The sequence below is a fragment of the Triturus cristatus genome, chromosome 5_2 (assembly GCF_964204655.1).
Source record: "Triturus cristatus chromosome 5_2, aTriCri1.1, whole genome shotgun sequence".
In the NCBI taxonomy this organism is placed as follows: domain Eukaryota; kingdom Metazoa; phylum Chordata; class Amphibia; order Caudata; family Salamandridae; genus Triturus; species Triturus cristatus.
In genome coordinates, this window is record NC_140588.1 from 44,072,791 (window position 1) to 44,099,181 (window position 26,391).

Below are 26,391 nucleotides of genomic sequence, written 5' to 3' on the forward strand. Positions count from 1 at the left end.
ACATTCAGCAATAGGCTTATGGAAGAAAACCTTTGGGTTAACGCATTTTTCAACATTAAGATTTGAAGAGTTGGTAATAAAAAAAGAACATTTGTTGACATACTTTGTCACTAGATGTGGTGTGTGGGATGAATACACTTACTTATGTTGTTCCCAACCTAGCATTCTTCAACTGTTTTCATCTAACCCCACTTTGCATGCACACTAATCACATTATCAATGCCACCATGTTTGTTGGGCGTAGTCTTAGAGACAATCTTCAGAACCCAGGAACCTAGAAAGCTTTACAGGCCACAGTCTACACAGTGAAAGTTACTGCACAAACACATACAACTCAAAAGTGCTTTCCATGAGGATTACGAGTATTCTACAACTTCCATCAACATCTCGTAATAAACAATGTAAGCATGTGTTTGCAAATTATATTAGTCTACATCCCAGAACCTGAAAATGTCCTTATGATATCCAATAACAACACGAGCTATGTGAAATTTCGTTATGCTAGCTTAATCTTGTGTATTGTCTAGGGGTGGGTGAAAATTCCACTCCACTGACAAGGTTGATGGAGTTCTGCCCAATCCGCATTCCGCTTGCAATGCGCAGTTCTGGCAAAACTTGGACAACTGACACATGGAAGAGTTTTTTCTCATGCGCGGCTCGCCAACTTAACGTTGGCGCACAAAGATTTGCATCCCCTAGCATGATTTTTGGGCACCAGGACACTTTCCAGTGCGATTTCTCGCCGTGGGCAGTCGCGGCAGAAAGCGACCCTCCATGTTGAGAAAGCTGCCACTCAAGTAGAAAATCTACTCAAGCGGCAGAAAGAAGCAATGTTCTCTGGCACGCCGCATGTTGCTGTTCGCACTGATTTTACAGTATGGAGCAAGCTACGTACGCTAAAAATCAGCACAAGCAGCGAGATGTGTCTGGTTCCGTCCTTTCACAGAACTCTGCAAAATCTTGAGGAGTTTTAATGTAACTCCGTGGCATTCTGCAGGGCGAAACTCCTCGAGTTCCGCCCACCCCAACTAATTACTGGCATTTCACATCATGCTTGTTACATGAAATCATGCCTTCACACAACACTGCATAATTGAGATTTCATTCAGGTAAAAATCCAATTGGAGGAGCACAGGAACAATACATGTGAGAAGTTGGCCTGGTATATGCTGTCCACTAGTTAAAGTGGGCACCTTGCACCAGTCCAAAACAACCCTTATTGATGATTAGGTTTTAGGACAACCTTTATATATCCTAGTGGTAGCTATGGAGAGCAGCCTTCAGGCTAAGTCTTGAAGGAGTGTAAAGCAGCTTGGTTTGCCAGATTATAACCTCTTGAATAACTGAATGAAAAGAGAACCACACAAGGTATATGTATAAAATATATGTATTTATTTCTAAACACTGTCTACTAACCTCTTTATGAAGTTAGAGAGCAAGGCACACAATAATACAGTTCTTAAACGACAGTAAATAGCAAAATATACAATGGGCCCCAGGGGGAGACCCAACCATATATTAAGAAAGTGGTATAAGAACCACGACTTCACTAGACACAGTGCCTAGAGAACGTAGAATCGCTGGGACCCCAAGGAACCACCCAAGGTAGTGACACAGAGGACCCACCGGGGACACGTGCAGTGTAAGAACACAGCCGCGAGCTCCGTACAATCCTATGGGAAAGTCGTGGTTGGAATTTTAGAGTTTAAGGACACTTAGGAGAGGACTTGGAGCAAACCCTTTCAGACTTAGGAGGTTCTAAGGCCAGCACCCACGTGAGCACCGGAGTACTTGTTTTACCTAACCCAGGGAAGCCGGGTGCATAGGTGTCAAATGGTGTCGGAAATCTTCGATGTCGCAATGGAGAGTTGCTGCAAAGTGCTGCTGCCATGGAAAGGAGAAGTGTCCAGTATGATCCAAGCCTGGATCGAAGATGTGAAGAACCTGAAAGCAGAGGGGACAGAGTCTGGGTCACTTGCCAGTGACCAGGGGCACGATAGACAAATGCCCACCCATGTCGGGTGTTTCAGGTGCGATGAGGTGAAGCTTGACTCCACTGCCACGGAGACCAGGAAGTGTCGATGACAACCACAGTCTGCAGGCAAGCTGTCCCATGAAGGATGTCGAATGCTGGGGGGTCGGTGTCCAGATTGGAGACCAACAAGCCTTGGCAATGGCAACCCACACGGTGAGAGCAAAACGGCTTCAGTGTAGACCAGCAAGGTCCTGTGGACTACCCAAGCAATGGAGAGTCAGGGCACGTCTGGCGCAACCAGAGAAGCCCATTGAAAGTCAAAGTACCCTTCTCAGGGACCCACAAGTCGACAGACAAGGGATCGCAAAGGGACCTCGAGAGGAATCACTTGATACCAGCCCATGGGTCACTCGAGGAGTTTAGGCCAGTAATCTTCGGTGGAATCACTGCTCTGGGTCTGGACTACAAGTAGCCCAAAGCACAGCCTCAGGGATTGCAAAGAAGCATATGCTGCTGCAAATGTGCACGGTGTCCAGGGGTTTGGGTTGCACGGTCCCCAAGAGGGCTTTGGATCTCAGGATTGCCGAGAGCACGGATTGGCCTCAGGGAAGCTTGGAAACCCACCTCCTGTGTTGCAAAGTCTTCGGACTCCTTCAGGAGCTGCGTAGTTGCAAACCGGACAGATGCGTCTTTGGTGCCTGCCTTGCAGTAACTCCTTTACTCCACGGGAGATTCTTTGATCATTCAACGTCGTGTAGATAGTAGAAGCTCTGGGATTCTGTAGCAGAGATTTGTCCAGGTAAATCTAAAGTCCTGTAGTCAGGCAATTGTTACATTCTAATCCATTGGCAAGGACTTTCTATCCAAGGAAGGGGTGGGACAAACTCTGGGGACCCACCTATGTGAGGGTCAGGACAGAGGGGTGGCTACACCCATATCCTTTTTCCAGTTTCGCATCAGAGTAGCCCCTGCAACCGGTTTGAGCTGGACTATGCACAGGGACACCAAATGTGCCCCCAGTGCAGACATTCTCTTGGAGTGCACCCACCCAGCCCCAATACACTAAAGCCTGTCTGGGAGGTGGTTACATCTCCCTGTGACAGGAAACATATTGTCCAGGCCTCACCTGCCAGAGTTTCGTCCAGCAGCAGGAGGGCAGACTCGTGTCTGTGGCTGGCAGCATCCATTTTGTGATGCCAGGGTCTGTTAAGCTGGTACCGGGTGTACCGGTGAAGTCATGTTTCTTCCTCTAGTAGGGTGGAATCATACCTCCCACACCAGTTACTGATGTGGAGGTATGATTCCAAGGTGTTTGACAGCAAACACGACATGTTTCCATGCAGCCATTCCAAAGTTAGCATCTACCGTGAGGTTATAATGCACTAAAGAGTATATGGTTTGGCTGCATCAAAACAACCCTGGAATAAAGGTTCCGAAGGCTGCAGAGGGGCTCAGCTAATGCATGGGCACCCTCTCACATAAAACCCACCACCCTGCCTTCAGGATTGATAAGGCCTGCCATAGGGATGACTGATAGGTTTATATGTGCAGTGATATGGATAAATATAGGGAACCTATATCTGAGTAAGGGGTGCATACACCACCTTACACAGGCTGCTGAAGCAGACATGTTGTGTCACTTTAAATGGATTCCCAGGGGTGGCACAGTACATGCTGCAGCCCCTGGTAGGCCTCTGGTGTACCTATACCCTGGGTACATACTATACCATATACTAAGGTCTTATAAGGGCACCCCAGAATCCAATCTGTGGTGTACCTAAAGTACATGCAATCAATTTAGAAAGGAAGCAGCTAGGCTGGGGCCCTGAATAGCAGGGTCCCAACCAGACTAAAGTAAAAAAACAGTGAAACATCAGCAAAAAGTGGGGGCAACCATAAGAAGCAGATCCTACTCTCCTACAATACAAATGAACACAATGCAAGTGATTGCCGTCACACCAGTTTGTGCTTTTATTTTTTGTTTTGCACAAAATGTGCCCTTGTGTCCAAAATGGATGCAGGGTTACATTTCACACTGAAAAACAGAGCAAAATCCAGACTTGCATTTAGCATTGCAACATATAATTTTGCATAATTTTCTGGTCCTTTTGAGTCATTTATGCAAAGGAAATTACACAAATTTCACCCAGGACTAATAACAACCAGCTTGTGATATAGGGTCAGCAAATATAAGAGCAATGACTCTTGCCACTGTGGACAAAGGGATATTTTGCTACTGCTTTCACATTTTAGTAGGGGTGAACATTTGCTGCTTGCTGGGGCTAACTCATACTTCTGCTGGTACAGGAGCAAGATGTAAAGTGATATGCTCTGTAAGGACTCAGAATGTGCGGTACTTGCCATAAGACCGCTTTCCTGCTAAGGCCGCATCATCAGCTGTTTGTACAAATGTGACCAACAGGCCTATTTACAAGCACGTTTTTGAGCACATAAAGTAGACCTCTTATACTACTCTTTTACAGACTCGTACATTTTTTTTTTAGTTGGTTTTAAAACATCTACTAATGGAATTAAATACTCAGGGAACATTCACATGTAACTAGTGCACATAGGATGGGCAGTGAACTCCTTGAACTTTTACTACTAGAGAGTTGGACATTTTGGGCCGATTCTCAAAGGCATTAAAGAGTATGTAAATGAAAACACCTGTAATACTACTTCTCGCACTCATTTATGCTTTTGCGTACAGGACCCTTGGTGTTGAAGACCAGCTTCATAATGGCGGCAGAAACTGATTATCTAAACAACAAAAGTGGGCCGGGTCCTGCCAGTGCTCCGCACAGGCAGTTCTAAAAAGCAGGAGCTGAGATGGGTCCCTATCAGGCTCTCTGTTTTTGCCCTCACCGTCAGGGTGAAAAACAGATCTTAAATCCGCAGCAGGGCCACCCTTCACTGCCTTTGATGTAACTTCAAAGAGACTCTTTATAGTACTTTCACAATCTCATCATTTCAGAACTGAAGCATTTTCAATATTATATACAATGAAGCCATAGTTGCTGCTTATTTATATTATGCAACTAATAACCATTGACAAAGCCAATAGCCCTGGCTTGCTTTAGGTGTAATGTTACTTGCTGTATTATATATCTGGATGCAATGACAGAAGCAGCAAAATACCACTGGGGCGGCGGACTGTGCTCAGCAAAGGTTTTTCGCTTAGATGTTTTTAAGCCACACCCTTAATTATATAGATGACACACCTTTTGAGAGACCCCCCAGTTTTTTCATCCCACTTAAAGCCCTGCTGCGAACAGTTTGGTATCATTCGCTAAGCTTGCTCATGCAGTGAAATTTGTGGTTGGTATTACGGGTTATTCCGGGTCTGCCTTTAAGTTTCCATTGGCAAGGTTTATGGAGAGGTACATGAAGGTTTATACAACCATGGACTGCACCAAACCTCACAGGCCCACTAAAGAGCCACCATGAAGTCCATAGTTCTAAAGATTAACCATCGAAGAAATTTAAGCAAAACCACAGATATAGATACACAGTATTACAGTGTACCTCTGCTCACAGGGTCACGCCCCTCTTTGCTTAAGATACCACCATGTTGTGTTGCATCTATATTACATTATCAATTGTTAGGTCTATGCACATAAAATCCCGTTACACCAATGCTGGTTTACTGTGACAGCAAATAAATATATTATTTTTAGGTCAATATCCTTATTGAGTGAGGTTAAAATGTATTCGCCATCATTCTAAAGGAGAATGATCTGTTCCGTGATGGTTGTGAGGATGGCAAGGGGCTAGAGAACACAATGGCTATCAGTAAATGCCAGTCTCTCCCAATGTTTCACCCGCCATGCCAATCCATCTCAGCGATGTTTGGCAAGCCAAAGAAAGACCCATCTCTTCTGAGTGTCAAGGAGGCAAGAATTCCTTGTTCAGGACATGAAGCCAGAACCTAAGAAAAAAATAACACACTGGCGCAAAAAAATATTTCTCACTACAGCAAGCCACATGTGCTGGATTAACTCCTGCTCTCATTGCATCTATTCCAAGATTGTACCAGTGACACAGTGTGTACTCATTTCTTTCTATTACGTTTGCCTAGCACAGTGAAAACAGCTCAGAAAAGCTTTCAAATAACCATATAGTAGAGAATATTTTACAAACACTACCTTTTTGTCGGTTTTGGCAATGTTTAGGGCTTCCTCAGCATCCCTGGTCCAAATCATCTGAATTCCCAGCAGGCCAATCTGGGCAGGAAACATGGCCTGGAAGTCGTACAGTTTAAACCCTGAGTCGCTGATGGCCAAGGAAGCTTGTCTGATGATAGTGTGCAGAGTTTTCTTCACCCCGTTCAGCAGATGCCCGAGCCACAGCTCCACATTGCCCTAGAAAGATATACAGGGTATTCTCTCAGACAAGAACATCACAGTTCCCAACCCTTGTGGTCCCTTTATATGAAGAAATGACTTCTGTGAGCATGTCCTGACATTACCTGAGCGTTGACGGTCTCAATAAGGTTGACCTTTTCTCCTTCTTGAGACTCAAAGTGCAGAATCTGGTCATAGTTCTTCTCGTGGAAGCCAACCTTGTTAACATTGTCAAACAGACTGAGCAGATGGGCCTGAAAGGAATAAAGGGTATAGTTTTAGGCACAACTGGAACAAAAAGGGGGTGCTCCTTTACAGGAACGCAGTGTTTAGATCCCTGGATACAAGTAAATGATAAACACACTGGGGCAATTGTATGAGACTTAAGATAATATTACACATTCATTTGTGATCTAGGCAAGACATGCATTTACATTCATGGAACAGATCCGGATAAAACACACTGCTTCCATTAGGCTCATTAAAGTGCACCGTTATGAGATGCTCAGGAGGCCAGTGCACGTTTACCACAGAAATACGAAGGTCTGTGGTATACGATTCTGTAGAAAACATTTGTGAAATTTCAAACGACATGGATCTCAGAAATGACTGCCTGTCATTTGGCTAAAACAGCAAAGCGATCTGCAGACCACAAAAGTGGACTTGTCAATATCATAACAGCATTGAAAGATCAAAATAATTAGTGAAGATGTTTCATGCACAGTTACAATAAGCACAATTCCAGCATATACATTTATGGTAGGCCAAACACTGACAATGACTAACAGAGAAAAGTTAGGTCACCTTTTCTAGGTAGTCGTGAAGAAGGTCACTGGTGATGGGATGAAACGTTGTGAGTGACATTCGGGCAGTAACCACCTGGATGTGTCACCTTCTAAACTGGGTGGGCCTGATTCGCAAATGTAAACTTACACCTTTGTGTAAGTTTACGATTGTTTGCTATTCACAAAGGAATTTACGAGTAGTAGCTTTACAAGTGCGGAGCTTCCACACATAAAATTATAGGTCTTTTATGTGCGGAGACTCCATGCTCGTAAAGGTACTGCTCGTAAATCCCTTTGTAAATAACAAACAATCGTAACCTTACATGAAAGTGTAAGTTTACCTTTGTGATTCAGGCCCTGTGTGTCTTTCTTTTCCGAATTATATCACAGGATTATTGTAAGGACGTTGGGTCCTTTGTTTAATTTAATTTCATTAAAAGATCAGTTTGCTGAATTAGACAAAATGTTTTCAAAACAATGTTATACTTTATAAAATATAAGAGTTAATATCACTCGTCATTATAGCCAAGAAGGCATAATTGGCTTTTAATATTCATCCTCTTTATCAAGGCACATAGCAGTAGCCATGGAGGAGGAAAGACTGTGATACCGCAGATATTCTACAGCAGTGCTGAAGGGAGGACCTGTGGCTGTTGTAAGGTGTTAGGTTCAGCAGAGTATCAAAGAATGTAATCAGATTACACATTCATGCATTAAAAATCATTAGTACAGATTTGAACCAAATTGGTCCTGGCCTTCTGCACTGTGGATATAGAAAAAGAAAATATATAATGATGTCCAAAGAGTTGATATTATAAAAGAAAACATAACCATTCTTGAGAGCATTATTTCAATTCAACCTGAGTTACTAGCACAAGATATTTGGAGAATCAGAAAAGTAAATTAATGTAAAGGACTTTTAGCTCTAATCCAAAGGGACATCTAACTATGATTCAAAGCAAGGGGTGATTTTGTTTTAATATATTGCATTGAAATTGAGCTGGCTGCAATTTTGATCTTGCATAATATTCCCATTCAATCGTTAAAAGACATTTTTGTTTTTCCCCTTCTCAGATTAACCCCTCCATGGCTTTCCCATCTATCTATTATAAGAAATTCCACATGTCTGTTTATTTTTCCTGGATATTTTACGTTTTGTAATTTTAGAATTTCCACTTTTGCTGTGGACTGGGATCCGCTAAACAGGCTCAGCCTCATGTGTTCGGCCAAAGAGATGTGCATTTCTAGTCTAACTATAGCACTCGCTACAATGAAACTACCCTCATTTGACTGTCAAACCTCAAGCTGCCACTGGAGGCTAATACAATATTGCAATTACTTACCCGTAAGGCAATGGTAAAAGTTTCGGAAAACCTTCTTGCTGACCTCAAGTAACTTATTTCATTGTGGAGTTATATATTTATCCCAACATTTCAAAATGTTTTCATCCAGCTTACAGGAAGTACTGACCCTTTCAGCTATGCTCCAGAAACATCCTAAAATGTTTAATGTAAACTCATTTTTAATTTGAAACGTTGAGACTGTGACAGTTATCAGTATCCAAATCAAATCAAGGAACAAGAGGGATACTCATCATCTTCACCTCTTAATGATCTAACTTAAGCCAGATTCTGGTCCAGGTTTCAATGGGTCACACACAATACATGGGAAGGAATAAGAAGTTAATGTGCAGTCATTGCCTGAACATTTGTTAACTAGGTGGAGTTGGATTTTGATTCAAAGTTGCTCTGAGGGGACTTTTGAGCCAGGAGGCACAGGGAATAGATCATAGTGTTGCAAAAGGGGAAGGAGTGTTAGGCGTGAAAAAGTTTGAAGCAGTAATTTATGATCATCTACTAATAGCAGGCAAATTGATTCTTTTAAAAACCTGTGCTTAGTCAGTCAACTCTTCTGAACTACATAGGAAGGTAAAATATATGATAGCTACCATGCTTGCCATGACAAGGAGAATTCCAGCAGGATTCATAAAGACATTTTTCCAACCCTGGTTGAATTGTTGTGTCACACAAGTCCCAATGCCAAGAACTGTGAGCCAGTTTCCTGAGCAGGTCCACATGTTTCTTTGGACCATCCTTGCCTTGGAAGACTTGCAGATGGAACTAGCCGCTTGAGAGCCAGTGATGGAGGAAGATGAGAACTGTCCAGGACATGATTGAGGTTGCTAAGCACTATACATGATCTTTGTTAACCATTTTTAGATGAAGTATAAGATATATACATATTGGGGTGAAATACCATGTAGATGGTAACAAGAGAACAAGAGGACTGCAATATCCGAGACAGCTTAGAAGAGTCCATCAAGAAATGTATTTTGCTTAAAAGCTTTGTCTTATAGGACATGTCCCTGATTTATGTAACATGTTCAATACTTTTGGGTTCCAAATCAGAATAAACCGTGAGAAAACATCCAGGTAATGTACAATCTCATTTAGTAGCAGCACTACCTCATTTGGCTCCTTCTTTTAATTCAAAAGTAATCAATCTGAATCTTCCATGAATTCAAGCCCATCCGGATGGGTTTATCTTGCTCCAAAAATATTTCTAAGTGGGAAGAAGGAATATTTACTGGGGCCAACCACCATATTCAATCAGACCATGTGCACTTGGGGGCTGGCAACTTGATATGCCTAAGTCCAAGTTGCAACTTCAGAAGACACTTAGACATTCTCAATACTTTTCCACTTTCCATCAACTTTCAACATAATGCCTTTTCCCATTTTTTTCAATGGAGCATTTTTCAGTTTTGCATAACGTTTAACACCATTCTCGATGTTATTCATATTTCTTTTTATTACTGTTTACTTGCTTGTGAGGTGATCACATGATTTCTAGGGGGGGTGGTAATATGCCTTAATGTTCAAGCCTCATACAAAATGAGAGCTAAGGGTTTCCCCAATGAAAGCAGTCCAGCTCTGTGAAATCCTTAGCTTGAGCATCTGGGAGCTGAGTTACATCTAACTATAAAACGGTAACCTTTAGCTACCAAAGACTGCCAGAGGATTTTATTTACATGGTTTGCAAGAAATTTACATAAACTGCACTAGTTGACACAGATGATGCAATCTGTGCAAAAATGTCCATTTTGTGTAGTTTTACGATGGTTAAGTATTGACTTGTATTATCAGGTTGTTTTACACTAAATTGGTATTTTGGGTCTTTTTTATATCTGTCGAAACGCAAATGTGTTTTTTTTATTTAATTGGAAGCATGCTTTACAAAGTTAATGGCAGAATTTTGGACATTATGTTTATATTTTTAATAAACACTTCTGTTTCATTGGAGGGCAAAATAATGAAAAAAACACACGCAAAGCACCCAAGCCAACAAAATTAAATCGAAAAAGTATTTAATATTCAAAAGCTAAACTCCACTCAAGATGAAAATAAGAACAGACTGCTTGTTTTTCTCGACCAGCGCAGTTTGCATACCTAACCCAAGGACTGCTTCAGTAAATCTTTCACTCAAAAGGGGCAAGTTCTAAAAGACAAAGGAGCATGAATCAGATTTGAGCGACAAAACAATATAGGATGACAGACTATATTTGACCCTTTTTGGTACAATTAGAGGAAACGTAGCATCAAGGTTACCCTGCATAAATCATATGATTCTTTGTTTCACTCCTGGAGGCAGAGTACCTGAGGAGCACAAAAAAGTATATAGTCTGTGTTAAAATATCCATTGTCTTTAAAAACACTACATACCTGAATGGTGTGTGAATCTGATGCCTGGCCCAGGATTTCCAATAGTGCTGGATCAGAGACAAAGAAAAATCTGGGGAACACCAAGCGCTTCTTTTCCAGATAGCCGGTCAACGATTTCTGGCACATCTCCAGCTGTTCCAACAAGTGTGGTAGCAGCTGCGCCATGGTCTCATCTCCAACGCAGCACTGGACAATGTTCGGGTTCTCATGAGCTCTCTGTATAATCTTCTGCCAGGACTTATCAATGTTCTGAAACCTTTTGGCCTCCTAAAATAGGGTCCATCAACGTTACAGTTGGTACTCTCCTTCAAAGCACAGTTCAGTGCCACACGTGACATTGTTAAAATGTTCTTAAGCTAAGAGTTTAAGAAATTTTGCAACTTTAATGTCCCAAATACATGCTTCGTCGACAATACCATGGTTCGGCAATGGCATATGTGACTTTATATAGAAACAAAAATCACAGCAACAGCAGAAACACTACAGCGGCATCCGGTCACGCTATGGTAGCCACGTAGGGCTCCCAAATAGACGTCTCTTTTAGTAGTGACACTTATGCTCAGACAAAGACTGTTGTGAGACATTTTGAGACTTTTAGTGTTGAACAGAGAGTTTAGTTAACCATCATATGTTTGTGAGCACTCCAAACTCTTCAGAGAGAGAAGTACAAATCCCAAACGCAACCTTCACAAAAGTCAGCCCAAACTGTGGGCAACATAAATTATAGGTTGAGGTCCAATAGTGTGTTTTCTGCCACAATTATAAGTAGCTGCCCACATGCAGTGAATAATAATAATAATATCGTAAACCTCTCTCGCTTTGTTCCAATGTGGACATTCTAAAAAAAGGAGTTCAAAAGTCTTATTAGTTTTCAATTGGATTTTCTAAAAAAAAAAAAAACCACAAATATCAGGATGAATGTGGTTTGAATTCTAATTCAGCTCCCTCAGGTCTCGGTCAAGTACACTAAGATGAACTGAAACCAATGTAACCTGGGAGTAGAAGGCATTGTCAATCATCTTTATATGAGCCCAAGGAAGAGTGTGGAAAAGAAGTCAGGACTCTTACGTCATGGCCGCTGTTGCTCGTAGAGCCGTGCAGCCATTTTCTGCCCCATGTCTATGTACGATGTGGAGCTCTCTCTAGTCACATACACAGCTCACAATTGTTACTTGTACATATTTATTTATTATTATACTTATGCATCATACATTTCAACTTGAAAGAATTTAAAAGAAAATAAAAGAAATCAACAAGAAACCCATTACCAAGAGACCATTTCCACAATTGTTTTGCTATTATTTTTGTCAGCATTGCTCCATCTATTTTGGAAAGGAAGTGCCAAAACCCACTTTCGCCCCACTCTTTACACACCTGTGAAGGTCATGCCCGGTCCATTGCAATTCACGCTCCCGCATTCACAGTATTATTTCCATGGTAATATTTTATAGGGTACCGATTTTCAGTGGATGTCACTGGAGGGTCTTTCTTTAAGACTGTAAAGACGACAAACCTGAGGCAGCTGCTTTGCAATGTCCCCGCCAACAAACACGGCTTCAAGGTAGATCCAGAGGTTCTGCACAGTAAGCCAGTTTTCGATGATTTCCGTGGTGTTTGACAGCTTCTGGACCCACTGCTGAATTGTTGGTTTAAAGGGCGCATTGTACCTATTTCAATCAAGAAGAGAAAATACATTTTGCAGTCAAAAAGCTCATGCGAACGCAGTACAATGCTGTTCTAGTGAGTATTTTCTCCTCTCTCAATTCCGCCAAATTGCGTCTATGAAAATAAAAAAAAGGGCGCCTGAGAGACTGGGTGGCCGCCATGCTATCACATGCAGTAAGCATCGAAACCGCAAAATACAGCACTTGCATTAAAAAGCAGCAGCAGCCTGCTGATAGTACCCTCTACTTAGTAGAAAATGTTGCTGATACTTCATTTAAAAAGACATCAAAGACATAAATGGCCATTCTCCTTTATTGAAAAGGGTGCTAACTTGTTTTTTTTGTTCCAGCAAATGCATCTCCACGCCATTATCACTAGCCACGCATGCATGGACTGGGGTTTAGGAAAGTTGGCTCACCATACTATTCTTTGATTGCCAAGTTTATGGTGGGGGATGGGCGGTATAAGCAGGTGCAATGAACCCTGGAGCCACATTACAGGAAGTGCACGACCAGGGATAATTTGCGATAAGGTGCCATGTTGCAATGCTACATATAACATAAGAGTGGGATATTGTTCCCAAATTCTTTTTTCAGTGGATGCTGTTCAGCAGCACTATAAAGCAATGCTTTTCTTTTTCCTACCCAGATAGCATAATATTCAGGAGAAGCAGGACTGACTGCCACAAAAAATGGAGCACAACATCAAACTTCTACAATACGTGGAATTGTGCTGAATATCATCTTTCTGGAATAAAACGCCACCCAGGCCGGTTATACAGGGGTTCTAGCGCTGCATCTGAACGAGTGTTGAATGACTGTGAAGCATGAATGAAATGAGAGGTGCTACTTCAGGCAAGACAACAATGGTCAAAATTTGAAGGGTCAAAAAGCAGAAATCAGTCCTCGTCAACTTATCCCTTGCTATTCAATATCCAGGATAAAAGAAATTAACCCAAAACAAAGAGCCTAGCTAGATTTCACACCCTAATACTGAACACGCCTCTCTGGGAGCAGCGTTCAACCGCTCATAATCAAAGCATTCCTTGGTGACACATGATATGACTGAAGAGCATATAAGGATACGCCAAGCCTCACAAACAAATGATTCCAAGACACCTCCATGAGTATCAGCAATGAGCAGGCCCTCAAGTATTGAAAACCACTCTGAAAATAGGAAGGACAAAAAAGGAACCAATGTTGCAACAACCATAAGGAAGTCCTCTCCTGCACCAAGATCAACTGAACACTCAGCAAGTACTTTTAAACACGAGACAAACAAAGATTCATCAGTCTGATAATCTCATTCTACGCAACCCAAGTTTACTACAGCCCATGCAGGTTCATTTCCTGAATATGTTTCTCAACATGGCCTCCATTCTACAAACGTATGCACATGGAGAAAGCCCCATGATGGAGGCTATTTAAATGTGGGCCGAAGACTATTGGAATAAGCAAGTAATTGACATAATGAAGAACACTGCACAATTAGGGTTCAACATAAATTGGAAGACTTACATTTACAAAAATGGCTACACTCTGGACTTAGTGTCAATCTAGTATTTGCCAGTGTTTGTGTAGAACAATAACCACCATCCCTGCTTAATCTCAACCAATGTATGGTGCTCACGTTTCCCTACTTTTTTTTTAATGACTCATAAAGAGGCTTTTGGTGCTGTAGTTGTAGGACCAAACACCTGATGACAGAGGAAGACACGACTAGCGAACCACTTTTTAAGAAGTTTTCGGAATTTCAAAAAGCCTGGTTAAGAACGAACATGAAAGGGGAGAGAATTCCAGAAGGAAGGACCCAAACATGAAAGGATCGTCCTCTCCAATTTTGAAGCTTAAATTTGAGAACTGAAAATGTGAGTTGTGAAGATGATGTATGATGACAAGCAGGAGCATATTTCCAGACCGACTTCTGCTATAATCAGGAGTCCACAGCAATACCAATGTCAGAGACTTAAAGATATCACGCACATATTCACATATTCATTTAATTTAATCATATCTGAGAGTATGACAGCTCTTACCAGCTCAAGTTCATCTTGTGTAGAAGCATCATGGTCATGCTACATATGGATGCACCTATCCAATACAAGTCAGAAATAAATGCTGATAACAGATAATATACAGCTGAATTGGCCAACGTTAAAATATAGGGATGAAAACCAGAAATACAAGCTGGAGGGAAGGACTGACTTGTAGAGTCCATCAAAAATGTTACATTGGGGCAGTCTTATTTACCATGACATCACCCTCTGACAAAAGGATCCTGACTGTAGTAAAAAAAGGTGGATGAAAATAGTGCAAGAAATAATGGACCTGGAGTTTGAAAAGTATTTTCTGATTGTATTGAATAATCTCTGTAAGAAATTATCACCTACAACCTCATACTGTAAAAGATCCACGACTGTGAGATTCCCCGAGAAATCATCCCTGTTCACCACAATAGTTGTATCCATGCCAAGTGCATCTCAGCTTTTTAAATTGAATAACCTAGCTCATGATGAGAAAATCGTAGTGGAAATCAAGATATTGCATCCACACAAGGGACCCTGCCTTGATTTGGGATAAATTCATTTATATCCACCCTTGCTACACATATACATGCATTTATTTATGCTTTTCTAGTAGGATGGAGTTCAAGACGCTTTAAAACATGGTACAAATGCACCGCTCTTTGAAGAAACCCACAGCTGGCTTAAAAGACTCATTTATCCATTGACCACTATGTATAACCTACTCTTCCCAAGTGAGATTTTTGTTCCATAGGTAGCTAAAAACCATTCATGTTTACGGAAGGGTCAATAACAATATACATGGACGACAATATAGCCTTAGATCTCACACTAGGAAAGGAATCCAAACATGAAGGTGCCTTCAAACAGATCACCTATAAACCCTAATCTGTCGTAGCCTTTCATGCCACAAATGATCTACGGCCACTAAATTATTCTTGAGGGTCTTGCAAGGAAAGATAGGGGTAACCAGAGCAGCATTAAAATGGTTGCACCGTTCCCACTGGACCAGTGCTCCTCATAGTCACTTGTGTGATTCAAAATGTGTCTATGCCTTCTAATTCAGTTAATTAAGTCACACCACCTAGAGTTCCAAAAGCACTGAGATGACATTCAGATCCACCACAGGAAGGAGGGTGCATTGAGGAGTCGGAATAACTGGCTGGTGCACACTCACCAATTAATGAAGAAGAAATGTCTCTGCCTCAACTGGTCTGATATCAGTGTGCTAATAAATTAATAACAGCAACCAACAAAAATACACTCTACTTCACCTGGCCAGCCACCTGTGACAAAATGAAGTTAGGGTTAATGTTAATAAGCCAGAGATCTTGTTCGACTTTGAGGTATTCAAAGGGGTGGGCCACCAAATGAACAAGCAGAGACAACTGTCCAAAAACTGAACTCTGGTAATCAGAGAGTGTTAACAAGCTCATAGATCCTTTCAAGAATAGACTACTGCAGATTTACATACATAGGCCTTCCCAAACCTCTAAACGTTTTTCAGTGTGGATGATTTAAGGAAACCTTTGCATATGCCATAGGAAATTGACACTTTCCTGTTTTTGCTTTATTAAAAGTACAAAGGTAACATGGCAGGCAATTACTATAAGAATGATTTTCAATGCCACAGCACCAAACAGTACCAGTCACAGCTGCAGAAAAACAGCACAGGTCTTGTTTGAGCAGTTCATTACGGATGAGAATTTTGGTGAATAAACAAACACTGTAAATTAGCAATGTGCATAGTCAGTGGCTACTGCGGATTCGGCTTAACCTGGGGATAGTGATGTATCTTGGTAGGCCAAAGATATCAACGAGGACCTAATTTCGAGATCAGTGCCCCAATGCAGCAAATAAGTCACCACTGGTAGCAAGCGCAGTATTACCCCCTGTTAACCATTATGTATACATACATAGGGTATGGGTAGTGGTAGTAATGTTTACCAGTAGTTTGCAAGATGTTATGCATGGAGGAGTTTACCCCATTCTCTAGCCGTTAAAATGCGTGGTATTGCCATGTTCAATGCTCCATTTCTGGATCTCAGCAATGGAGCAACACTGCATTTCTGTACATGAGCTGAATGTGATAAGGGTGCTCTCGTGTGATTACCAAACACTTAGCACTCTTTTCTGTTACTCACTTTTCACTCATTTCTGTAACTCACTTTTCACTCTTTTCTGTAATTCGGAATAACAAGAGTGTGGAAATCACGGGTCACATACTCACTTTGGACCTCCTTTTATTGTGTTCATTCTATTGCCAATATAACACTGCACAACATGGGACAGTCTACATTGGCAGACATAAGAATGTAGGGGAACTGTTCTACCATCAACTTCTACAACGAGTGGACATTGTGCTCTTTTTCAGTCTCTAAAAATGATAAAACATGTCATCACCTGTTACTCATCAGAGACCCCAACACCATCAGACTGTCTTCCATTAGGGCGATCTTTTCCGAGGTGTCTGAACCCTTCAAAAGCAGCTCTCCTCTGGATTTGAATTGGGCAAAAGTGAAGACATGTGAGCTCCATTCATTGATGACATTTTTCAGCTTAGCTTCAATATCCTTCTCCTTGACAGCACTGATGCAAATATCCTGAAATCAAAACATACTGATATTTAGTTGTTTCTAATAGAGGTTCCCGCACCAGGTCCATTTCATATGTTCCCAAACAGGTAACTAATGATAGGTTGGACATTCATGTGCAGATTGTTCATGCTATAGATAATAAACCTAAGAAAATGTTTTAAGTTACCAATCGAAAAGCAAATTCATAACACAGCAGCAAGAGTGGCTGACTCCAGAGGACAGGTGTCGTGGTTTGATCCCGGAGCCGGCGGCAGCTCAGCTCAGCATCATGTGACTCTGGACAATAGCTCACTTAATCTCCCCCAAGGCCCCCCTGTGCCTAGATACCCTTAGGGTTAATAGGTTCGTGCTTTACAAATACAGAATTATTTATTATAATATCACAAATGTGTCTGTATTTTCAGTGCCATTTGTTACTATAACACTTAACGATGTCTGGATAGAGGACTTGTGAAAGCGAAGCTAGACTGTTTGTGTGGTCTAATTACGAAACACAGAGCCACAACCACCTTTTGTTTGTGGTAATAAATAAGACCATAAAAGATTGCAATGATGTGTAGCCACTTTCATGGCACATGAATTCCCAGGTTCCAGGGGGACCTTTCAACACACGAACATGAGTTTCAACTGGAAACCTAAATCAGCCCCGGCAGAAAAGATCAAAACAGCTCCACATTGCAACAGGTCACAACAAGAATAGAGTCATCGAGACATTAGGGCCGATTCACAGAACTAATCTGAGATAAAATCTTAAACTTACTACTTTTGGTATTCACAGAAGGCATTTAGTAGTAGTAAAGTTAGGAATCCTAACTTTACTACTACTAAATGCCTTTTGTGAATACGGAAAGTCCTAAAGTCAGGATTTTGTCTCAGTTTAGTAGTAGTAAAGTTAGGAGTCCTAACTTTACTACTACTAAATGCCTTCTGTGAATACCAAAAGTAGTAAGTTTAGGATTTTATCTCAGATTAGTTCTTGAATCGGCCCCATTGTTGGGTCATGTTAACCCAACCAAAACAGACATCAGCCGCCCACCCCGCCCCGCCTGCCCCAAACTGGAGAAAAGCCAGAGTGGCGCAATGGCCAGTTCGGCTCTGATAAAATGTGGTCCATTTCTCACAGGACACTGTTGTAGGGATCTACCCAAGAGCGTTAACTCTGATCTGAGAGGAGCAGTAAAGGAGAGGGGCATGTATGATCAATTAACATGGAGAAAATGAAGGAGGGCGTGGACACTGTCTGCATCCTGTCCATCAGAAATTATGCCACTGATTCTTTCATTCTTCAGAGGGGTGGATATTCTAGGGAGTAGGAGGTTAAAGGTGGAAGTCAGCACGGTACATGCTTTATAGTGAAAGCAATATTTTCCCTGAATAATGCAGCAATTGCAACCTTCCAGTCTACTGCTGAAAGCAAGGGGCATATCGGTATTCACAGTGTTTTCTTGGATATGTGTGAAGAAAACTAATGTCTTTAAATGAGAAACAATTGATAGGTTTCCCAGAACATTTTAATCACCAGGTACCATGGTAAATTCATAGCTAGATTGACAAGATTTGAGGAGGGTGCATAGATCAGTGTTAGGTAGTATAGGGCCAATAGGGTAGGATTCATTAATATTGTATTAAGAGGTTACAGCAGCTGGAGTGGTGGAAGGCTTGTGGTGTAACAAGGATGTCACAAGTTGAGGTCAATCTTACAGCAGGTCATTCCAGATTCTAGAAGCATTACCTAAGAAGTGATTTTACCAGCTGGATTTTACAGCCAAAACATATTATGGGGTGCTGTGTTTCCACCCTCGGGAATTCCAGGTCCGGAAACAGCAGATTCATTGTAAATGGGAAAAGCAATGTACTGCCTGGTGATACCACTTGGTCCAACTTGTAATCAGGCTCATTATGCTATCACAAGGTTTCCTATATTCTACTGCACAATTCTATTTCTTTATATTGATGAAATCATCAACAAGGTGACATTTTCAGCTATTAACGTGTGCTTTCTCCATTAGTAAAGTAAGTACCTCAATATCTTCTTTGTATTTCAGCAAGGCAGCCTCCATTATGTTCCTCAAAGAGAATGTCTCGGAGTCAACATCAAAGTAGTGGCCAGTTAACTGTGAGATTCTTCCCCAGTGGCGCGACATCATTGCCTATTGACATCAACAGAAAGGAGTAAAATCATGGCAGTAATACACTGATGAAACAATTCAACAATACGTCATGCTGCAGTCCACCAATGGAAGCAATTATTTCTTAATATATATAAATGTATTTGTTTATTAATTCACATCACAGTGTTATTTTATTTTTCAGATCAAGGGCATAACTTGATGCGAGGAGAGCAACTTGATCTTTTATAATGGACGACCTGAAATCATTCTTTCTTGGCCACAGAAATGTGCAAAGAAACACAAATATAAATGAAAAGCTCAAATTCTAAGAGATGTTGAACTAACTTTGTTTGCCATCATTTCGAGCAGGGGGCAGCTTTCGCTGAAATCGTCAATCTTCTTCTTCAAGTCGTTAAAAGCTTGCCATTCCTTCAAGGCTTTTGGCAACTTACGAGTTCTATAACAGAAGAAAGTGGCTTGGGATTACTGAAAAATTCAAGGCATGTATACTGCAGATTATGTCTTAATAGCAAAAATGATATTGTGAATATCGACCATGTTTGGCTAATAAGTCGCTATGATTAGGGGTGGGTGATAAATTCCGCTCTGCCAGAGGAGTTGAAAGAGTTTTGTCCACTCTGCGATATGCTTCCAACATGGAGTTCCAGCAAAAGTCTGCCAACCGCCGCGTGGCTGAGTTTTCTCACACATGGCTGCCAACGTTGGGTTGGTCAGCACACGTGAGAATCGGCATCCCCTAGAGTAATTTCCAGGCACTAGGCCAGCTCCTGGTGAGATTTTTTCAATGCGGATTGTTGCCGACTGTCACGACCATTTCATTTCACTGATAGTTCTAATTAGTTCCTTTTTTAGTTTGAAACCATGCTTAGACATGATGTGTCATAAAGACTCCAATTCCTCTCAATGAAACTGTTATAGACCAAGATATCATCTCAGTATACCATAAACCCTTGTAACTCACCCAGAATGTTGGTCATTGCTCTCTCAAAAACCAAGGATCAGAGATTAGTCCTAAAGGAATTAATTTGAACCTAAATGTTCCATCTGAAGTTATTAACAAACCAAGTAATCCACTGAGCTTTCATGCAAATAGACCTGATGTTAAGCTGTTGCCAAATCTAGCGTGAAAATCACCAAACATGTTATAAAATTATTTATTCCTGGTATGGGGAAGTTGTCTACTACCACACATTTATTTAATTCTCTTTGGTCTACACATAACCTTACCTCACCAATCAGCTAGTGAGCGACTACAACTGGTGCCAACCATGCCTTACCTTCAACCCTTTCAATGACTTCTGAAGAACTTAGTTTGTTTAATTCTGCCACTACTGCATGTGAATATAGGAATGATACTTGAAAAAGAGAAACCGGGAGTTTTTGGACAGGTCCAGCACACATACTCCCTATTGATATTAGTTCAAATGCATGGGTGTGCAGTTACTAAGCATATTCGTGGTAGTCAGGTCTCTAGGAATAATTTCCAAATGGAGGAAGTGCCCTCACACACCCCGAGAGGTGTCATGCTTCATCATTTGGGCATGCTCCTCATCAGACCGGCGCTGCAATGCCCGACGGGCACTCGCGAAGGGACTCTTTGGCGGAGTTCTTTTGATAAAGCCTTTTGGTGAGTGAGGGTATGTGAGCTGAAGTGAGAAGTGTAGTGAGTGAAATAGGAATTATGCCTTCTTACAGTTTTATCTTGTGAATGTATCCTTTAAGACACCCTCATTTATTACTGAAAACATCTGGGAGCTCCATATAAAACTATGTTCTACTCATCCAACCTTGATAAACTATGTTAAGAGAACTGATATCTCCCAATTAAATATGTGACTCAGTGTTTGACTCAAAAAATGCTACTTAATCACTTTGATGACACCAACTAATAAAGGCATCATCCTTATCTGACACATGTTTCCGGCTGTAAATCTCTATTTATACTCCATCTGGCTGTTAAAGTATCTTATTAACTTTATAGGTTTACCCCGTCGTCAGTTTTATGTCATGCTTGTTAAGTTTAACTTTGTCCTTAATACCCTTCATAATACCTCCTGTGAAATCGGGTTAACTTTGCTCCCGGAACAAGCAATTTCACCTTTTTTTCTCCAACCACAACTTCATCATGTGCCCCCACATCTATCTTTCTTGAAGCCTGTAAAATGTATCTCACCACAATCATCCTTATCTTTCCCTTTATTACCCCTACTTTTACAACAGTTAATTAAATGGCCTTTGCATTCACACATTCAGCATACAACTTTCCACTCTGGCCAATTTTGATTATTAGCTAGATGACAAACTTCCCTACATCTATAAACCTTACTAATGAACAGTTTCAAGCCTGTTTGTTCTTTGGGACTGCTTCCGACTTTCATCTTCTAAATTATTTCTGTGATATGTGCTCTCCTTTACACATCTTTCATTGAAGACAATTACTGTCTCATTCACTCTGATATTCTTAATTTCTTCCACACACATAAAGCTGTCTCTTAGTCTTTTTGCTAGTGCAATGATTGCTGACAAGAAGGGATCCTCATGAAAATATAACTCTTACTTAAGTTTATCATTCTCAGTGCCCAACAAAAGTTGACCACAAATATGCTCATTTTGATTTGAACTAAATTTTCATGACTGCGCTAGTTAAAAAAAATCTATAACATATTCTTCCACAGGTCCCTCCTGAATTTGCATTGTCTTCCCAAAATGGAATCTTTCTAATACCGTGGTCACTTTTGGTAAATAATGGGTATCTCATTGTTTTATCACCAGTGCAGAAAAAGAGTACACCCACAGCAACAAGTTGAATAGATAACTCTTTAGGTTTATTAGTTTACAATGCTCCATTCACATTCAACACCACCTAAGGCCACCTGCAACTGGCTCCCCAGCACCATATGAACCCTTTTGACATTCTGCACCTATGGCATAACAATGCATTCATAGGAGCCGGCCGTCATTGTGTCCCTAGACGCCTCAATGGCATTTGACACCATCGAGTAGCCGTACCTACTAGCTGTCCTTGCCAAAATGGGGTCTGGGCCTGTCTTTACAGCATGGGTTAGACTCCTATATTCGGAGCCACTGGCCCAGGTGATAGTTAATAATAAGAGATCAGACACATTCCAGCTGCATCGAGGGACCAGACAGGGGTGTCCGCTGTCCCCCCTGTTGTTTGCCCTTTCACTGGAACAATTAGACTGGATCTGTGCAGATCCGATGACCCGCGGAGTGCGGTGGTCGGAAGACTGGGAAGACCGCATCTCGCTTTATGCTGACGACGTACTCCTTTATCTAGCCTCCCCCAAAAGGTCCTTAAGATGTGTGTGGGATATTTTTACAACATTTGGCAAATATTCGGGTTATTCGATTAATTGGAGAAAGTCTCTCATATATGTCCTGGGAGGTGAGTCTCCTCCACTGCCCAGAAATTGCCCAATGCAGACGGTGAGAGATGGTTTACGCTACCTCGGAATCTTTATCACTGCAGATCCTAAACTCCGGTATGAGCGGAACCTGTCCCCAACCCTGCAGCGACTCAAACGTGATGTCGCTAGTTGGAGGACCCTCCCGCTTTCTCTGTTGGGCAAAGCTGCACTATTTAAAATGATGTCCCTGCCCCATCTGTTATATGCCCTGCAAAATTACCCAGATCCAGTTCCAGCGCGATACTTTAGAGAAATTGAAGGGCTGCAGATAGAGTTGCTATGGGAGGGGAGGCCCAGAATCGCACTCAATAAATTGGTCCTGAATTGGTACGACGGGGGTATCAGTCTCCCTGACATTCGGAAATATTAATGGGCTTCCCACATGGCCGCTATCAATCAGTGCACTTATCGCCAGCCCGATGACCAGGGTTTTACCATGGATCGATGGCTGCTCCCTGGGGGGAATTACAATAGAGCCTTGTATTCAAACCCCTGAAAACTCCCTCTAACCGGCCCCACCAAACACTCTGTTCTGATTTGGCACACCGTCAATAAAAGCCTAGGTTGGGATCGAAAGCTCACACTGGCTACACCTCTGTGGGACTCTGACCAGCTGGGCAATCTCCGGACCACAAAAGGATTTGATAAATGGGATCTGATTGGTATATCCCGATTGGGAGATCTTTGGGTGAAGGGTGATATGGTCACTTTTGCCACGCTCCAGCAGCAATTTGAGCTCTCTAGTACAGAATTCTTCCGCTACTTGCAGATTCGCCATGCTATCGCCCCGACCCTGCAAAAGGGTACAGTCCCCCCTGAATCCTCACCGCTAGAAGACCGTTTACTAGACGGCTACCTTCCACAAAAAGCGATCTTACTAACATACAAGAAACTGATTAACAACACCCCATATCCTCTTAACCGATTGCGTGAGTGTTGGGGGGAAGATGGACTTGAGTTTGATGATGAAGAATGGCGGGAGGTGGTCGCTTCACCTCGAGAGGTGGTGATTTCCGCACGACTGAGGTTGGTCCAACTCAAGATATTGCATAGAACATACATCACTGGGCACCCATTTGGTCCACATGGGGAAGAGGGAAGAGGTAGATTGCAGACGCTGCTGTGGACACGTAGGTACCTTCCTCCACATACTCTGGGAATGTGAACAGATACAGAAGTATTGGTGGGAGATACACGAGGTGATGGGAGAAGTGCTGCATAAGAACATCCGTCCAGAGGCTAAAAGGTGTCTCCTAAATATGTGGAGACCCACTGACTTAACGAGTATGGAGAGGCTTTGGGTTACGCTGGGTGCAATGGGGGCCAAACGAGACATAGCCCAGATGTGGGGGGCGGCTGCTCCTCCAACTCTGAAAAATGGCTCCTGTGGGATAAAAACCAACTATATGATATACAAAGCACTATGGCAATATATAGGGTTTAAAGCAAAGTCAGAAAGAAAAATTGGCTATACACATCGGAAGGTTGATACACAATGATATTCTTTATATTTATAATGAGCAACATATAAGCAATATCTTAATACACATTCAAGTCAAAATACGGATTTTAACAAACAGTCATACAAGGTGCCCCAGTGAGAAAAGTGGTTGAACCTAAACTTTAAACCCTATATATTGCCATTGTGCTTTGTATATCATATAGTTGGTTATTATCCCACAGGAGCCATTGTTTCCCTTTTTTTAGAATATAGTACCCAGGCGCCATGCGAGTAGGGTTTCCCTTGTTCTTTGATCACCTCCATCTCTGGCCTCCTGGAAAAGGAGTCTGGACTGGTGCATGTTCAGGGAGAAAACGTTATATGTGGCACGAGGATGCCCCAGGAAGTGGTCCGCATTGTGGTGTAAGTGGAACGATTGCCGGGGAGGGATTTGTGTGGCCCCTGTGCAGTCCTCAGAGGAGGAACCACTGTCCCCTTGACACCCTCTCAATGAAAGGTTACCATCAACTCAATCATTCATTTTGCCTAACTGTAATCACCATTGTGTCATTTTTACATAACAAATGTGCTGATGCAGAATGTTATTATATTTGTTTATGCTTAATAAAAAGATATTTTTTTAAAAAAACAATGCATTCATAACATTCCCTGCAGTCCCAACAACTCTGCCCGATAAACACCATAACAATATCGGTATTTGGTTGGCTTGGTATTTTTGTCAGGTTCTTGGGCTGCTTGCCATACATGAAATCTTTCCTGGTTACACTGAGAGTGCCTATTGTCCTAGTCTCTCCACTCTATGATTATTTAATTTCTCCAGTCTAAGCTCAAATGCATAACTCATAACAAAAATGTTCTTCCCATGTCAGATTGGCAAGGGGAGTTTAGAATGGATATGTTGGGACGGAGTGTCCACTACATAGTAGGTGGGATTTTATCCCGGACCTGACTGCCCAACCTACATATGAAAAAGGAATCCTGCCTTGATGTTTGGCCTGCCATCATGCTAAACTAGAATTGATGCAGATGTCTAGGCCTATACCTGACAATGTGAGGTCCAGAATCTGTTCTGTGACCGGCAGGTACACAGCACACATGCCCTCGTAGCAAGCAGAGTATTACTGTCCATGCCTTGGATAAGTTACATAAAGCGGTTGTTAGACCTAGCAATCTTGGCATGGTTCTTCCCTAAAATATTTGCCTTCTCTCCTCCTGTTATGCTGGATTTGTTTTTGTTGACCATATGACTCTGCACAATTTACAACTTCTAACCAGTGCTAAAGTGCTTGTGCTCACTCCTATAAACATGGTAAAATTGACTTACACCTGCTAGATATATTAAATGTACTTATAAGTCCCTAGTAAAGTGGTAAACCATATACCCAGGACCGGAAGATTAAATGCTACTAGTGGGCCAGCAGCACTTGTTGTGCCACCCACTTAAGTAGCTTTTTAATTAAATGTCTCAGGTCTGCCATTGCAGCCTGTCTTTGCAGATTTAAACTGCCAGTTCGACTCTGCAAAATACACCTTTTGTCAAGCCTAACACTTTCTTATTAATACATCCAAGTCACCCCTAGGATAGGCCCTAAACAGTCCATAGGTCAGGGTGCATTGTATTTAAAAGGTTCATCAATAATTTTTAAGTTTTCAATGTCATGGGACTGAAAAACTCACAAATTAATTTTTCCCCATTGTGATGTCTACCTCTCCCATCGGATACCATTGGGTTACCTTATTACATTTACTAAGTGATGACTTCTGAATGTGAGCGTGTAGAAATATCCTGTTTGGTGTCTCAGTGATAGTGATTTAAAATCCTCTTTAATGAAAAAGTTGGAATTTAAGTCAAATTCTGAAAATGCCTCTTTTAGAAAGTTTGCATTTTCTTATCCAAACCATTTGTTGCATGCAGCCTGTTTCCTGTGTCACATGACTAGATGTACTTGGCAGATGGCCTTTGTGTATTCCTCCCAGACAGCCACACAATAGAGGGAATTAGTGGTGGCAGGATGGGGAGGCGGAGCCGTGCACAGCCCTACTTGCACTTAAAAGGCACTGCCTCAGCTCACACCCAAATAACTTCACACTAGCCAATTGTGACTTCAGACAGACTGGGGGCAGGGAAGAAGGAAAAACCAGACACCTCTTTGACGGGAAAACCACAAAAGCTTTACCTACTTCAAAGCTAGCACCAGGTATAAAAATGAAATTCTAAGACCCACTCTTCAGTAAACTCCAGGACCCGTGGACACTACG

The 26,391-nt window shown here is 41.8% G+C and overlaps 1 protein-coding gene across 1 annotated transcript in view; it reads right to left on the minus strand.

Moving 5' to 3' along the window:
* Positions 1-26,391, minus strand: part of LOC146822633 (dynein axonemal heavy chain 5-like) — a 971,002-nt gene that overhangs the window by 646,011 nt on the left and 298,600 nt on the right. Inside the window, exons 32-38 of the mRNA XM_085606815.1 lie at positions 19,567-19,678; positions 19,132-19,260; positions 16,917-17,116; positions 12,339-12,492; positions 10,826-11,092; positions 6,444-6,572; positions 6,121-6,336 (exon numbers count right to left, since the gene is read on the minus strand). Of these exons, the coding sequence (XP_085462941.1) occupies positions 6,121-6,336; positions 6,444-6,572; positions 10,826-11,092; positions 12,339-12,492; positions 16,917-17,116; positions 19,132-19,260; positions 19,567-19,678 (1,207 nt within the window). The remainder of the gene's footprint in view (positions 1-6,120; positions 6,337-6,443; positions 6,573-10,825; positions 11,093-12,338; positions 12,493-16,916; positions 17,117-19,131; positions 19,261-19,566; positions 19,679-26,391) is intronic.